Source organism: Rhinopithecus roxellana, chromosome 15 (genome assembly GCF_007565055.1).
Source record: "Rhinopithecus roxellana isolate Shanxi Qingling chromosome 15, ASM756505v1, whole genome shotgun sequence".
Lineage (NCBI taxonomy): Eukaryota > Metazoa > Chordata > Mammalia > Primates > Cercopithecidae > Rhinopithecus > Rhinopithecus roxellana.
In genome coordinates, this window is record NC_044563.1 from 109454185 (window position 1) to 109468287 (window position 14103).

Below are 14103 nucleotides of genomic sequence, written 5' to 3' on the forward strand. Positions count from 1 at the left end.
CAAAATCGCCTAACCATGCATTTCTCAGAATGTATCCCTGCTGTGATGCATGACTGTACTTTTTTTCCTACACATACATACTTATGATGAAGTTTAATTTAAAAATTAAGCACAGTAAGAGATTAACAATAACTAATAATAAAACAGAACAATTATAACAATGTAAAAATCACGTGAATGTGGTTTCTCTCAAAATACCTTGTACAGTACTCACCTATTTTCAACTGTGGTTGACCACAGGTAACTGAAACCATGCAAAGTGAAACCTTGGATAAGACAGAACTGCAATATCTCAAATTCCAAACCAAAAGATTGGTCTTACAGACACAGAAAACCAATGATTGTACTCCTTTCCTCTACCTGGTGAATCAACTAATTATGGTGCATTTGGTATAACTGTTGAGTCCTTAGCTATTCTTCTTGTTCATTTCTGAAAGTTCAGGAGCTGCTTCTCAAGTATTTTTTTTTTTTTTAGAGAAAACATTACTGATTCTAGAAGGCTGATAACCTGACCACTATAGTCATACAGCAGTTATGTAACTAGTGTGAGAGAAGCAGCAAAGCTGAGTGGTTGGGAGCAGGCTCTAGTCTACAGTCTGATTGGGTTCAGATGCTGGCTACATCACTTAATAAGATTTGGGGCAAATTATTTAACCTCTCTTTTTTTCCTATCAGTTGCTTCATCAACCATATCAAATTATTATCTTACACTTGATAGGGTAGTTTTAAAGAGGATTAATATATATAAAAGGCTTACAGCAAAACCTGGTACAAAGTATGCCAGGTGCTATTATTGTTAGAGTTGTTAAAACTGTTAAACTGTACAAATACTTCTAGAACTTGCATGTCTTTAAATAAGAGAATTACAAATACTACATTCATATATGAATTACTCATATATTTCTCTCTGGTCAGAGCAGATTTTACCCTGGAATTAAAATCATTCTAAGTTTTATCTGTTTAAATACATAAACATTCATAAACTTTTTAAAAATATAAACTTTTTAATACATAAAACTTTTTAATAAGCCATGGTAGAAAGCTTGATGCAGAAATATTGACAAGACTCAAACTGTATAAAATGGCACTATTCCATAAATGGAACATTTACTATCTACCCTTTTTGGAGGATAGGGTAAAATATAACAACACTAAAGCACAGGACAGAAAATGCATTTATTACCAAAGATGACTCACTACTATACTTGGACACTCAGACAGATGCTGTTTTTTTTGCACAGTAAAGTTGAATTCCATATAATCTTGCTTAACTTGGAATTGAGTCAAAATCTACATTGGATGTAAAGAACACACACACACACACAAACACACACATACACTCAGGGTTTCTACTTGGTGCATACATATTTTTAACGCCTATTCGTACACAGCAGCTAAATGAACAGATCTCTATAGAGCCTATCTAAAATACTTAGTTTTTAAGCCACCATTTAAACAATCCAAGATTTAAGTTTTTAAAATAATAATGCTTACAAGATAAGCCATTTCAACAAAAAACTAATTTTGCAGGAGCTCAGATCTCTCTCTCTCTTACACACACACACACACACACACACACACACTTTCTTTCTCTTTCTCTCTCTCTCATGTAAACTAGAGAACTAATATGCTAAATAGGCCATGCAAGGCACCTGTTTCTCATGAGAGGCCTCAATGTCCCCTTATTTTTTCTGAGTACAACCAAAGTGATTACATGCATCTGGCTGTTATGCTCTGTACCACGTGACACATTGGCCTGGCATGAGAGACTTGCCCAGCTAGAGTACTTCATACAAGAAAGTACTACTGGGGGACCAAATCAAACCCTCCTTTTTGGTAACTCTGAGGGAGAAAAAGACAAAGGAGAGGTAAAGAAGTGAATGATTAGATAGGAAAAAAGAAAGGTAAACAGTAAAAGCAAGGAGAGAGGTGGTATAACAGATCATTAAGTAGTGGCTCTAGAATCAAACTGCCTGGGTTAACTAGTCCTCACTGCCACTGCTTTCTAGCTGTACTGCCTTGGGCAAATTTATCAAAGTTGCCAAAACTCCATCTCCTCAATTTCATGGAGAAATTAAGGTTCCAATTGGACTGGGTTAATAGGATTAAATGAAGCGCTTAGCCCAGTGCCTGGCATCACTAAGAACAAGAGTGAAAAGAGCAGAGTGGGAAAGAGACGCAGGTAGAATGAGAAGCAAACAGGGGCAGCCAGAGCTCAGCAAACCCTGAGTCCCTGCTGGGAGTTACAGGAAATGCCTAAGGCCCGCCAGAGACCATTACACTCCAAAGGGTTATGACTGCCCTTCCCACTGCTGTGAGACCCAACTGAGAGGGTGGTGAGACTGCCTCCTTACCTCTTAAACTTAGAGTCTTCAGGATGCAAGGAATAGAGAAAGCTAACATAACTACTTAAGAGTTATGTATTATAGTAGTAAAATTGGTAAATTGCTCAGAATCAAGGAAATCTTCCTATAATGGTTAATTTTTTAAATTTAATATATATAAAAATAAGGAAATTCTAGCTGCACAGTAAAGTTCCATAACATTATAATAGTACTTTTTATTTTACAGGTTGTTTCAACACTTAATCTCATTTAACCTTTACAAAACACAGACACAAGTATTCTCATTGTTGCTGAAAACCCTTGATAAATATAAGGAACATACTATATCTCAGCAAACCAATCTATATTACTTTGACTTTTGAATTGACCAAATTAATGCTATCCTTCTTTTTTCTTTCTTTTTCTTTTTTTTTTGAGATACAGCATCTTGCTCTGTCATCCAGGCTGGAGTGCAATGGCACGATCTCAGCTTCGCTGCAACCTTTGCCTCCCGGGTTCAAGCAATTCTCGTGCTTCAGCCATCCGAGTAGTTGAGATAATAGGTGTGTGCCACCATGCCCAGCTAATTTTTATATTTTTAGTAGAGATGGGGTTTCACCATGTTGGCCAGGTTGGTCTTGAATTCCTGCAAGTGATCTGCTTGCCTCAGCCTCCCAAAGTGCTGGGATTACAGGCATAAGCCACCATGTACAGCCTCATTTTTCAATTAACAATTCCATTTTTATCTATACAAACACTTTCTGCAAATCTTTCCAAAGAGGAGTGAAGAAAGACCTAAAAATATTGATTCTAGTAGGTTCACTTTAATTATATCTACCTCTAAAATTCCAAGTAAACTCAGTACTTATGGGTATGCTTTTAAAATCAGATTAACTTGTACTTATTTCTTTTGAGCAAGAAGGTCTACACATTTATGTACTGTCAGCTCTCCAAAGAAATCTTACCTTCTAAATTGTTCTACCACGATACATACAACAGGTCCTTGGCAAATGGAAAGAGAATCACTTGCCCAAATGAATCAGAAATTTTCGATGCAATCACTTTAAGACTTGTGATACTTCTGTCAAAAATACCCTTGGAAATTACTGAGGCTATCAAAGCTGCCCTACTGCCTGTGTTCTTGCCTATTTGATGTGCTATTTTTTGGTGAAATAAGATTCCTACACATTGGAGTTACAAAAATTGCTTTTCAAGAAATCCTGAAAAAATAAAGTAACTTTGCCTCTGGAACACTAAGTCCACTTTTTTTTTTTTTTTTTTTTTTGAGATGGAGTCTCATTCTGTTGCCAGGCTGGAATACAGTGGCGCAATCTCGGCTCACTGCAACCTCTGCCTCCTGGGTTCAAGTGATTCTTGTACCTCAGCCTCCCAAGTAGCTGGGATTACAGGCACGTGCCACCACACCCAGTTAATTTTCGTATTTTTAGTAGAGATGGGGTTACACCACGTTGGCCAGGTCGGTCTCAATCTCCTGACCTTGTGATCCACCCACCTCGGCCTCCCAAAGTGCTGGCATTACAGGTGTGAGCCACTGTGCATGGCCACTAAGTGGTTTTAATGGTCTCAGTTTTAGAGAAGAAGTAAATATACTTTAAGAATAAAATGTTATTAATATTGAGGTATATTACCACTTCCACAGAAATATAGTTTCAGCTTAACTTCAACTTTAAAACCTACCTGATATAGCATCTTTATGGTTGAATTCTGGACTTTGGAAAATAAAGTTTGTCTTTAGCATGAAATTGTTCCCTAATTTATTTACATGTTATCTCTTAATTTTTGAATATTAAATTTTCTTACAATGGGTCATATACTTGGATAACAACTTTAAAAACCTATAGATATGTGACAATCACTTGATGAAATAACTCTCACCACATACAAAAAAATCACAGTCTGACTAGATTATGTCAAGACTTTATCAGAAAGTAATTATCCAAAAGTATATGCTAACATTTTGAAAGCACACTCTTTCTTAAGACATACCTTTACAGAGTCAGCAATTTCCTGGATACCCTTAGCGGCAGCATCTTTTATGATTGGTGTAAGTAAGCCTTTATCTGTTGCCACAGCCACTGAAATGTCAATAAACGGCAGTTGCTTTGGGCCCTCTCCATCCCAGCTTACATTAACATCTGGCATTTGCTAGAAATAGAAAAAAAAAAAAAAAAATCTTACTAAAAAAGCGGCTTTAGACCAAGGCAGCTACAGAAAAATAAAATTATTGTGCATTTTCCAAAGTGAACATAGCTAGATAAGAGGAAATAAATAAAAATTTGGTTTGAAAAAATGGTTTGGAGTTCTGTCAATTATCTTTTATGTCTGCCAAGAATAATTAAACATACTACCTTTTTGAACGAAGTTTGAAGAAATTCTGATGAGGTACATGCTTTGATCTCTTTATATCCTAGTGGGGAAAAAAGGGCTTTCTTTCCTGATTGCTAGAAGTTATTTAATGTCTGTTGTACTTCCTACCTCATATGATAACGAACATGATCTTGAGGTGAGGAGGAGAGTGGAAAAGGGTAGCGATATTAGATCATATTATTTCTTACTTTCTAGCCCAGCTCTGGGATATATATCAGCAGGCCCTCAATAATTTACTTCCCTATTTAAAAGAGATTTCATCAAATGACAAAATGTCTGGAAACCCTGTCTATTAATAATGTTGCCCTGTATTACAGGTGAAAATGATGCTGAAAAACAGAAACTGGAAATGAATTTCTGTTCTCAAAAATTCTTTGCTTTTTAAAGAAAAAGATCCAGGCCTCCTGGCGCGTCATTTAAGCATGGCAATACACAATTTGATTCCACTCTATTCCCATTTTACTTGTGACCACTCCCCTGAGATGGATTTTCCACTGTCATGCTACGCTCATTTCCATTTCAAGGCTACCTTCACATTGCTTTTCAATTGCTCTTCTATTTTTCCATCTTTCAAGGCTTAGTTCCTTCATTCATTCAGCAATATCACTATGTTAAAAGAATAAAGTCCCAACCCCTCAGAAGATTTGAAATTCTTCTTAGACAACGCTAAAGTAAAAGAGAAACTAAACAAAACCCTCATGAATGAAGAATATCTGGCAAATAAATTTAATTACAAAATGTAAAGAAGACTTATGGGACATGGTCAAAGTTGTATTAAAAATCTATTATCTTAGGGCAACCCGCTCGGGTCCCCTTCCATGCTGTGGAAGCTTTGTTCTTTCCCTCTTCACAGTACATCTTGCTGCTGCTCACAAAAAAACAAAACAAAACAAAACAAAACAAAACAAAACAACTATTATCTTAAGCCTTATTAAAAAATTAAAATGAATTACACATTCAAGTTTTCTAACCAAAATGAATTTAAGGAAATGAAGGAAAAATATGTAACAAAACAATATAAACTAAGAATATAAATATGTAATAGAAGTGAGAGTTCAGAATAACCCCAGGCATTGAGGATGTTAAAATAATTTTAAGAAACAAATTTAAATTACTCTAGGCTAATAAGTTTGGGAATCTAAATTAAATGAATGATTTTCTGGGAAAATATTAGCTTTTAAAATTGATTTTTTTTAAGAAGCTGAAAATTAAAACAGATCAGTAATTATGGTGGGAAAAAAAATAAAGGGCAAGCTGCCAAGATCCCCTCCTCAAAATAGAAGCAGGTTCAGATATTTTTACTGGTGAATTCTATGAAACTAGAAAATATAAAAAATTTTATAATATTGAAATGAATACAGAGGAAAGAAAAGAAGAAATAATCCAAATTCATTGAATGAAGCCAATGATTAGGGGAAAAAGGTCTGATAATGTTGGCACAAAATTTAAATTATCACTACTTAGGACTCTAGATACAAAAATTATCCAATGAAATATTAACAAATAGCTTATGCCTATTAGAGATTTATTTAAGGAGTGCAAAAATGATTCACAGTTAATGATATTAATCACAATAGTCAATTAATAATTAAATCATTAATATAATTCAAAATATTTCATCAAAAGAGAAAAGTTATATGAATAATTAGATAATGCTGAAAAGGCACGATTTTTAAGTTCTGTATTAATGTATTTTGCAGAATCCAGAGTGCTAACCATTACACCATGGAACCCTCCTTATTAATGTATTTTTCAAGAAATAAAAACAAGTTAATTATAAATGTACTTTAAATACAGTCTGTTAACAAGCAGTGATCCCAGAAAATAGCCTCATTACAGAAAGGAGGCATGATGAAAAATAGTGCTAGGCAGGAAGGCAGGAAGCCTGGGTTCTGTAAAGGCAGCTAGGTTTACATCACCTTCACTGAACTGCAGGCTCATATGTTCACCTGCCTTCCTGCCACCTCCACTGGAATATCTGTTAGGCTCCTCAAATTTAACATGTCTAAAACCAAACTCTAGATTCCTCACCCCAAAGCTATACCCCTCCCAGTTTTCCCAATCTTAGTACATGGAAAACTCATTTCTCCCATTGCTTGGGCCAAAATGCTTGTTCCTTTTTCTCACACCCCATATCCAATCCATCAGCAAATCCTGTTGGCTCTACTTCTGAAACATAACCCAAATCTCCACTTCACCCTAGCTCCATTTGCTACTACATTTGTCCAAGCCACAGTCATCTTCTAAAGCCTCCCAGGGGAGCTCATTGTCTCCTCCCTTGCCTCTCCACAGGCCATATTCTACACAGCACCCAGGGCAGCCTCTCCTTTTCCTTTCTAAAGTGTAAGTCGATCACATCAGTTATTTGTTCAAAACCCTCCAAAGGCTTCCTTCTCACCCATAATAAAATCCCTAGTCCTCACCATGTCCAACAAGGCCTCATGTACTTGGGTTCCCCCCCATGCTCTCCCACTGTTATTTAAATCTTATCTCCCGCCCTCTCCATTCTAGGCACACTCCACCCTCAGCACCATATCTTGGGTTAATGCAATCCTCTATTCACAGCCTTGGTGTTTGCTGGTCCCTCTGTGTGGAACGCACTTTCACCACATACCTATGTGGCTCACTCCCTCTGTTTTCTCAGGCCGTATCTACATTATCGCCTTGTCAGAGGGGCTTCCCTCGCTTCCCTTTTGAAAGAGCATGCCTCGTTACTTTGTCCCCTTATCCTTTCTTTTTCTCCTCAGCACTTTCATCATCTGACATATAATAGTGTTTGTCTCCTCCAAGTAGAATGTAAGCCCCAGCGAGAGCAGAAATCATGTAAGCTTTGGTTTACTGCTGTATCTCTAATGCCTAGAATAAATGGCTTTTATTCTGCTCTACTTCGTTGTGAGCCCTTTTGGTTTACAGTTTCTTCATTAGAAAAATGAGAGAGATCAAATGATAGGATATTTGAGCAAGACAATTATAAATTTTTGTGATTTAAAAATAAGAGTTCTATTTGTCATTGTAAAAATTCCATGACATGAAACTACTTTAGAAGACAAAATCATTTGAAGTCCGCTACTTACTTTAAGGGTAACAGCTGCTGCCTTGATGATAAAATCGTTTACTGATACTTTAATGTCATCTGAAAGAAAAATGGCTTAGTAAAATTAGTATTCCTAATATAACTTTAACATTGACCATTACAACTTCAAACTTGTAAATTATGGAATGTACTGACAAACAATGATACAAAAATTACAGGCTTTTGTTTGCTTAGTCAATAAGGTTCCCATGATTAGAAAAACTTACGTGAGGTCCTGGATAAATATTATTAACCATGAATGTAAGTTTATTTCTGGGCTTTGGTTATCAATTTTTTAAACTGCTTAGATATCATACACAAGAACCTGAAGGACATATTACAAGCATAATCAGAAAAAAAAGAACTAACTCCTATGTCTCGAAAAAGACAAATGGTCTCTCTGTGGTGTGTGCAGTCAGGAAGTTTATAAGATGATTCATTTTCTTCCTCGTTCTTTTCAAATGCCCTTATTCTCTGTATGCTTTATAATATATTGATTATACTAGAACAGTGATACATGTAGGTACTTTATATAAACAGTTATATATACATATATGAGAGAGTGTTCAAAAATTTCTTTTTACTAACGGGGTGTAGGTGAAAACAAATTTAACTGCTTTTTAACTTAACAAAACAGGATATAACAAAAGACAAAGAAGCAATGCTGGCCTAGGTCCTAGTGTGATGAATAAAATGAGGTTCTCTGTCCATACTTTTATGGTGAATGCATTTGAATCAATTTCTTTGCAGTATACATAATGATTTTAAGATAAAGCTAGGGTCCTCCCACTTCCTACAGAGCTGATCATAACTAAAGTATTTGTTTATGTCTTTGCATTTGCCACTGGATATAACAGTGTTGGAAAATGTAAACAACACTTGATTTTTTTCTTACAAGAGCTTATAGAAAAAGACTTTAAGATCAAAATCTAGTCAATGGTATGCGGCAAAAAACCTATCCTATTACTAAAGTATCATGGAATTTTACATAAATAACAACTCATTCCAAAGGCATCCTAGAGACTTCAGAAAGGGATTAGATGAATTACCATAAACCTAAATACTGTCAAACCGTCACAGTAACTGTCAGCTGCAAAGTATCAAAGCTCCTCTAATTCAGAATTCTAGAAATATATAAACATTTTTGCTTAAATTCCCTTTAGGAATAGAGATATAAATGGACTTACAGTGCTTAGAGGCTTTTAATGATAACCACATAGAAAACATTTGTTCTGTACAAATTCAAATGTAACAGCTCATGAACTTACTCTGCTTACCTTTCATGGCTCTCTCAGCCTTCTCCTCACTTTATCTACTTACCCACAGGTATTCACAGTGAAGACTTCTAAAACTATCTGCCAGCTAATGACCCCCAAACCTACCACCTAAGTCCACAGTCCTCATTTAAAATTCTGCATTCAGCATACTCCCACATTTAGGAACATTCTTGAGTTAAATGAAACATATTCTTTTACTGGCCCCTACCTATGTCACTACACTCTCCTGGTTTTCTTCCACTTTCTGCCCACTCACTCATTTTTATTCCTTTCCTCTCAATGTTGGCATCTCCCCAGCCTGGAAGTTCCAGTTCCAATTCCAAGGTTTTGATACCATCTATATAATGATGACTCTTCCAAATTCTACCTCTAATTCTGAGATACTGAAGCTTCAGACTTGTATATCCAACTTCTCACAAAAAATTTCTACTTGCATCCCTAACATGCATCTCAAATTTAACATGTGTAAAATAGGTTTCTCTTTGAATTCTTTATTTTTAACTCTTTATAATGGAGATTTTCCAAACATATTGAAAGGAGATGTTGTTACATTTACTGAGTAGAAAATAGTTTGTAAGGTAATATCAAACATTCTCATTTACACATTGTCAAGACAGAAAAGCAAAGTGTGAAGCATGCATATAGAATGTTATATATTGTAACTTTATATGAGAAAGAGGAGTGAAGACAATGTGGGGTGTAAAGATTTTTAAGAAAATTCCTAATTACAAGGGTGTACCAAAACCAGACCATGCAAAGACAATAAACTAATCCACATCTCCTCTGAAATATTGCTATTTTCTGCCTTATTAGAGTAAGAAAACAGGAAAGTGATTTCCACATTAACCTCTATATCATCACTAAGCAAGTATGATCTGAGAACTACAGGAGTGTTTCCAGGGTTCATTTTTTAGAGATTTATCACCTTCTCTAATATAGCTTTCCATTTAGTTCCTTGAACTTTTAAAAGCTCTCAAGTTGTCTTTATATGAAATCCTGAAGATCTGTATATAAACTGAAAAACGTCCTGCTTTCACCTTGGATGTAGAAAGTTACAAAAGAAAGCTGCTCCCATCCTGACAGGGTGAAAGAAAAAGCAGGATAAATTACAAAATCATAACTTTTCTTGAGCCCATTAGGGAGCTGAGGTTACAAAGCAAACAGGTGAACTGAATGCCAAAGAGTGATAATCCACTCAGAGGAGAGACAAACACAGGAAGTAAATACCCACTGTCAGAGTACAGGAGTGAAGAGGGCAGAGTATGGCACAAACAGATGGGGACTAGCAGCAGAGAAATGGAAACTAAAAAAAACATTCAGTTGGAAATCCAGAGGGGAAAATCCATGCTAACCAAGATAAAAAATATATATATTTTGCTAAGCTTTGCAGACACAACTAGGAAAATAAATCAGTGAACTTGAAGCTAGGTAAACAAAATTTATCCAATATGAAACATAAAGAGAAAAAAGAATGAACAAAAAGAATACAGCATTTAAGAGCTTTGGACAATTCAAAAAGTCTAACATTTAAAATTGGAGCCCCAAAGAGAAACCACATGAAACAGAAGATATCATTAAAAATAACTGGAAAATTTTCACAATTAAAGGAAGACAACAAACCATACATCTAAGAAGCTGAGAGAAACCCAAACAGAATAAATACAATACTGGATTAAGAAAATGTGGCACATATACACCATGGAATACTATGCAGCCATAAAAAAGGATGAGTTTGCGTCCTTTGTAGGGACATGGATGCAGCTGGAAACCATCATTCTTAGCAAACTATCACAAGAACAGAAAACCAAACACCGCATGTTCTCACTCATAGGTGGGAACTGAACAATGAGATCACTTGGACTCGGGAAGGGGAACATCACGCACTGGGGCCTATTATGGGGAGGGGGGAGGAGGGAGGGATTGCATTGGGGAGTTATACATGATATAAATGATGAATTGATGGGTGCTGACGAGTTGATGGGTGCAGCACACCAACATGGCATAAGTATACATATGTAACAAACCTGCACGTTATGCACATGTACCCTAGAACTTAAAGTATAATAAAAAAAAAAAAAAAAAAAATCTAGGCATACAATAGCCAAATTGGTAACGGAGAAAATCTTGAAAGCAACCAGATAGGGGGAAAACATCATATACAAGGGAACAAATATTAAGAATGGCAGCAGGCATTCTAAGACAGAAAATAATGAAATAGTATCTTTATTTAAAGAACTGAAACAAAAAACCCTATTAACTCAAAAATCTATATCCAGCAAAAATACTTCTTAAAAATGATGAAGATATATCCATTAGGGTGACTACTATAAAAAAAAAAACAGAAAATAACAAGTATTGGCAAAAATGTGGAGAAATTTCAACCTTTGTGCACTTCATTTTTGTTTCTGAGACAGGTCTTGCTCTGTCAGCCAGGCTAGAGTGAAGTGGCGCAATTATAGCTCACTGTAACTTCCAACTCCTGGGCTCAAGCAATCCTCCCACCTCAGCCTCCCAAGTAGCTGGGACTACAGGCATATGCCATCTCCCTGACTAGTTTTTCAATTTCTTTGTAGAGATAGGGTCTTGTTCTGTTTCCCAGGTGGGTCTTGAACCCCTGTCCTCAAGTGATCCTCCCGCCTCAGCCTCCCAAAGTGCTAGGATTACAGGGATGAGCCATCACGCCTGACCCATTGGTGTGCCATTAGTGGGAATGCAAAATGGCACAGTCACTAAGGAAAACAGTATGCTAGTTCCTTAAAAAATTAAAAATAGAATTATCATATGATCCAGTAACTCCACTTCTGGGGATATACCTAAAATATTTGAAAACAGAGACACAAAGATATATTTGTACAGCCATGTTTGTAGCAGTATTATTCACAATAGTCAAAAGGTAAAAACAACCTAATGTATTTATCCATTAACACATGAATTAACAAAGTAGGGTATATACATAAAATGGAATATTGTTCAGCCTTAAAAAGGAAATTTTGATACATTTTGCAACATGCATGAACCCTGAAGACATAATTATTCCAAGTGGAATAAGCCAGTCACAAAAGGACAATACCATATGATCCCACTAATACGATGTACTTAGAAACATCAAATTTATAGGAACAGAAAGAAGAATGGTGGTTGTCAGGAGTGGTGGGAAAGAGGAATGTAGAGTATACAGAGTTTCCATTTTGCAGGATGAAAAACGTTCTGTAGATGAATGGTGGTAATGGTTGCAAACAATGTAAATGTACTTAACGTCAATGAACTAACTGTACACCAAAAATGGAAGACTCATGTTATATATTCAACTACAACTTAAAAAATTGTTTTAAAAAGGAAAAATGTGAAAGACAAAATAGACTTTTTCAGACAAAAACAGAAAAGTTATTGTCAGTAAATCTGTACTATAAAAAGCATTAAAGGAAGTTCTTCGGGTAGAAGAAGTATAATAGCAGACAGCACTTTAATTCTACACAAAGAAATGAAAAAAGGTACAGATAAATATAAAAGACACTTTTCCCCTCATTTTAAAACTCCAAAATAGTTGATTTGCTAAAGCAAAAAAAAGCATTAAACATGTATTCTGGGGCTTATATCATATAGAAGTAAAACATGACAACAGCAGTACAAAATATGAGAGGCAGGAAATGCAAGTATATAGTTATGAGGTTCTTATATTAAACATGGAGTGGGGTGTAATACAATTTGAAGTCAGGCTGTGATAAATTAAAGAATTACATTGTAAACCCTAAGAAAACCACTGCAAAGACAGATAAGAAGAGAAAAAAGGAGATAAAATGAAGAAATACAATGGAATGATAACAAAGTAAGTAACCAAAAAGATAAGGAAAGAAGAATAAAAGAGGTGGGACAAAGAGAACACAAAGAAAGAACAAAATGGTAGATTTAAATCCAACTATCCCATTAAATGTAAGTGGTCTAAACATCTTAAGAGACTAAAGAATTGGATAAAATAGCAAGAACCAACTACATGCTGCCTTCAAGAAACCTATTTAAATAAACATATTTACATTTAAAAAGTAAAAAGATGCAAAAAGATATACTATAGAAACACAAGTCAAAGAAATCTGTAGTGGCTACAGATGTGATAAAGAAGGCTTGAGGATAAGGAATACCACAAGGAATAGATAAGGACATGACATGACTGGCCTGTTTAAGAAAACATAAAATTTCTAACTATGTATGTGGCTAATAATAGATCTTCAAGATACATGAAGCAAAAACTGACAGAGCTGAAAGGAGAAACTACAAATAAACAATTATAATGAGAAATATCAATACTGCTCTCAAAAGACATAAACAACACTATTAACCAGCTTGGCCTGACATTTATAGAACATTCCCTTGCAAAAATAAAAAAATTCTTTTCAAGAACACATACAAAGATAGACCATACTATAAATACAAAATAAATATCAACAAATTTAAGAAAATTGAAATCACATAAAGTGTGTTCTCTAAACACAATGGAGTTAAGCTAGAAATCATAAAAGAAAGAGAAATGAATAGTCCTCAAATAATTTGAAATTAAGTGCACAATTATAAATAACTCATTGATCAAAGAAATCACAAAAGAAATAAATGAGAAAACATTTTTAATTGAATAAAAGGAAAAATGCCAGGCGTGGTGTCTCATGCCTGTAATTTCAGCACTAAGGGAGGCCAAGGTAGGTGGATCACTTGAGGCCAGGAGTTTGAGACCAGCTTGGCCAACATGCTGAAACCCTGTCTCTAGTAAAAATACAAAAAATTAGCCAGGCATGGTGGTTTGTGCCTGTAATCCTAGCTACTCAAGGCACTGAGGTGAGAGAATCATTTGAATCCAGGAGGCGGTGGTTGAAGTGAAGCGAGATCGCACCACTGCACTCCAGCCTGGGTGACAGGGCAAGAACCTGTCTCAAAAGAAAAAAAAAAAATCAACATCTGTGGGATACAGCTAAAGCAGTGCTTAAAGATAATTCAAGAGTATTATATGCTTATATTAAAAAATAAAGGTCTCAAATAAATGATCCAAGTTTTC

At 35.4% G+C, this 14103-nt stretch overlaps 1 protein-coding gene across 4 annotated transcripts in view; it reads right to left on the reverse strand.

The window, feature by feature from the left end:
- Nucleotides 1–14103, reverse strand: part of PDHX (pyruvate dehydrogenase complex component X) — a 101291-nt gene that overhangs the window by 34451 nt on the left and 52737 nt on the right. For all 4 annotated transcript variants that reach the window (XM_010358373.2, XM_030917800.1, XM_010358372.2 and 1 more), the window contains exons 8-9: nucleotides 7787–7845; nucleotides 4332–4490 (exon numbers count right to left, since the gene is read on the reverse strand). In XM_010358373.2, the coding sequence (XP_010356675.1) occupies nucleotides 4332–4490; nucleotides 7787–7845 (218 nt within the window). The remainder of the gene's footprint in view (nucleotides 1–4331; nucleotides 4491–7786; nucleotides 7846–14103) is intronic.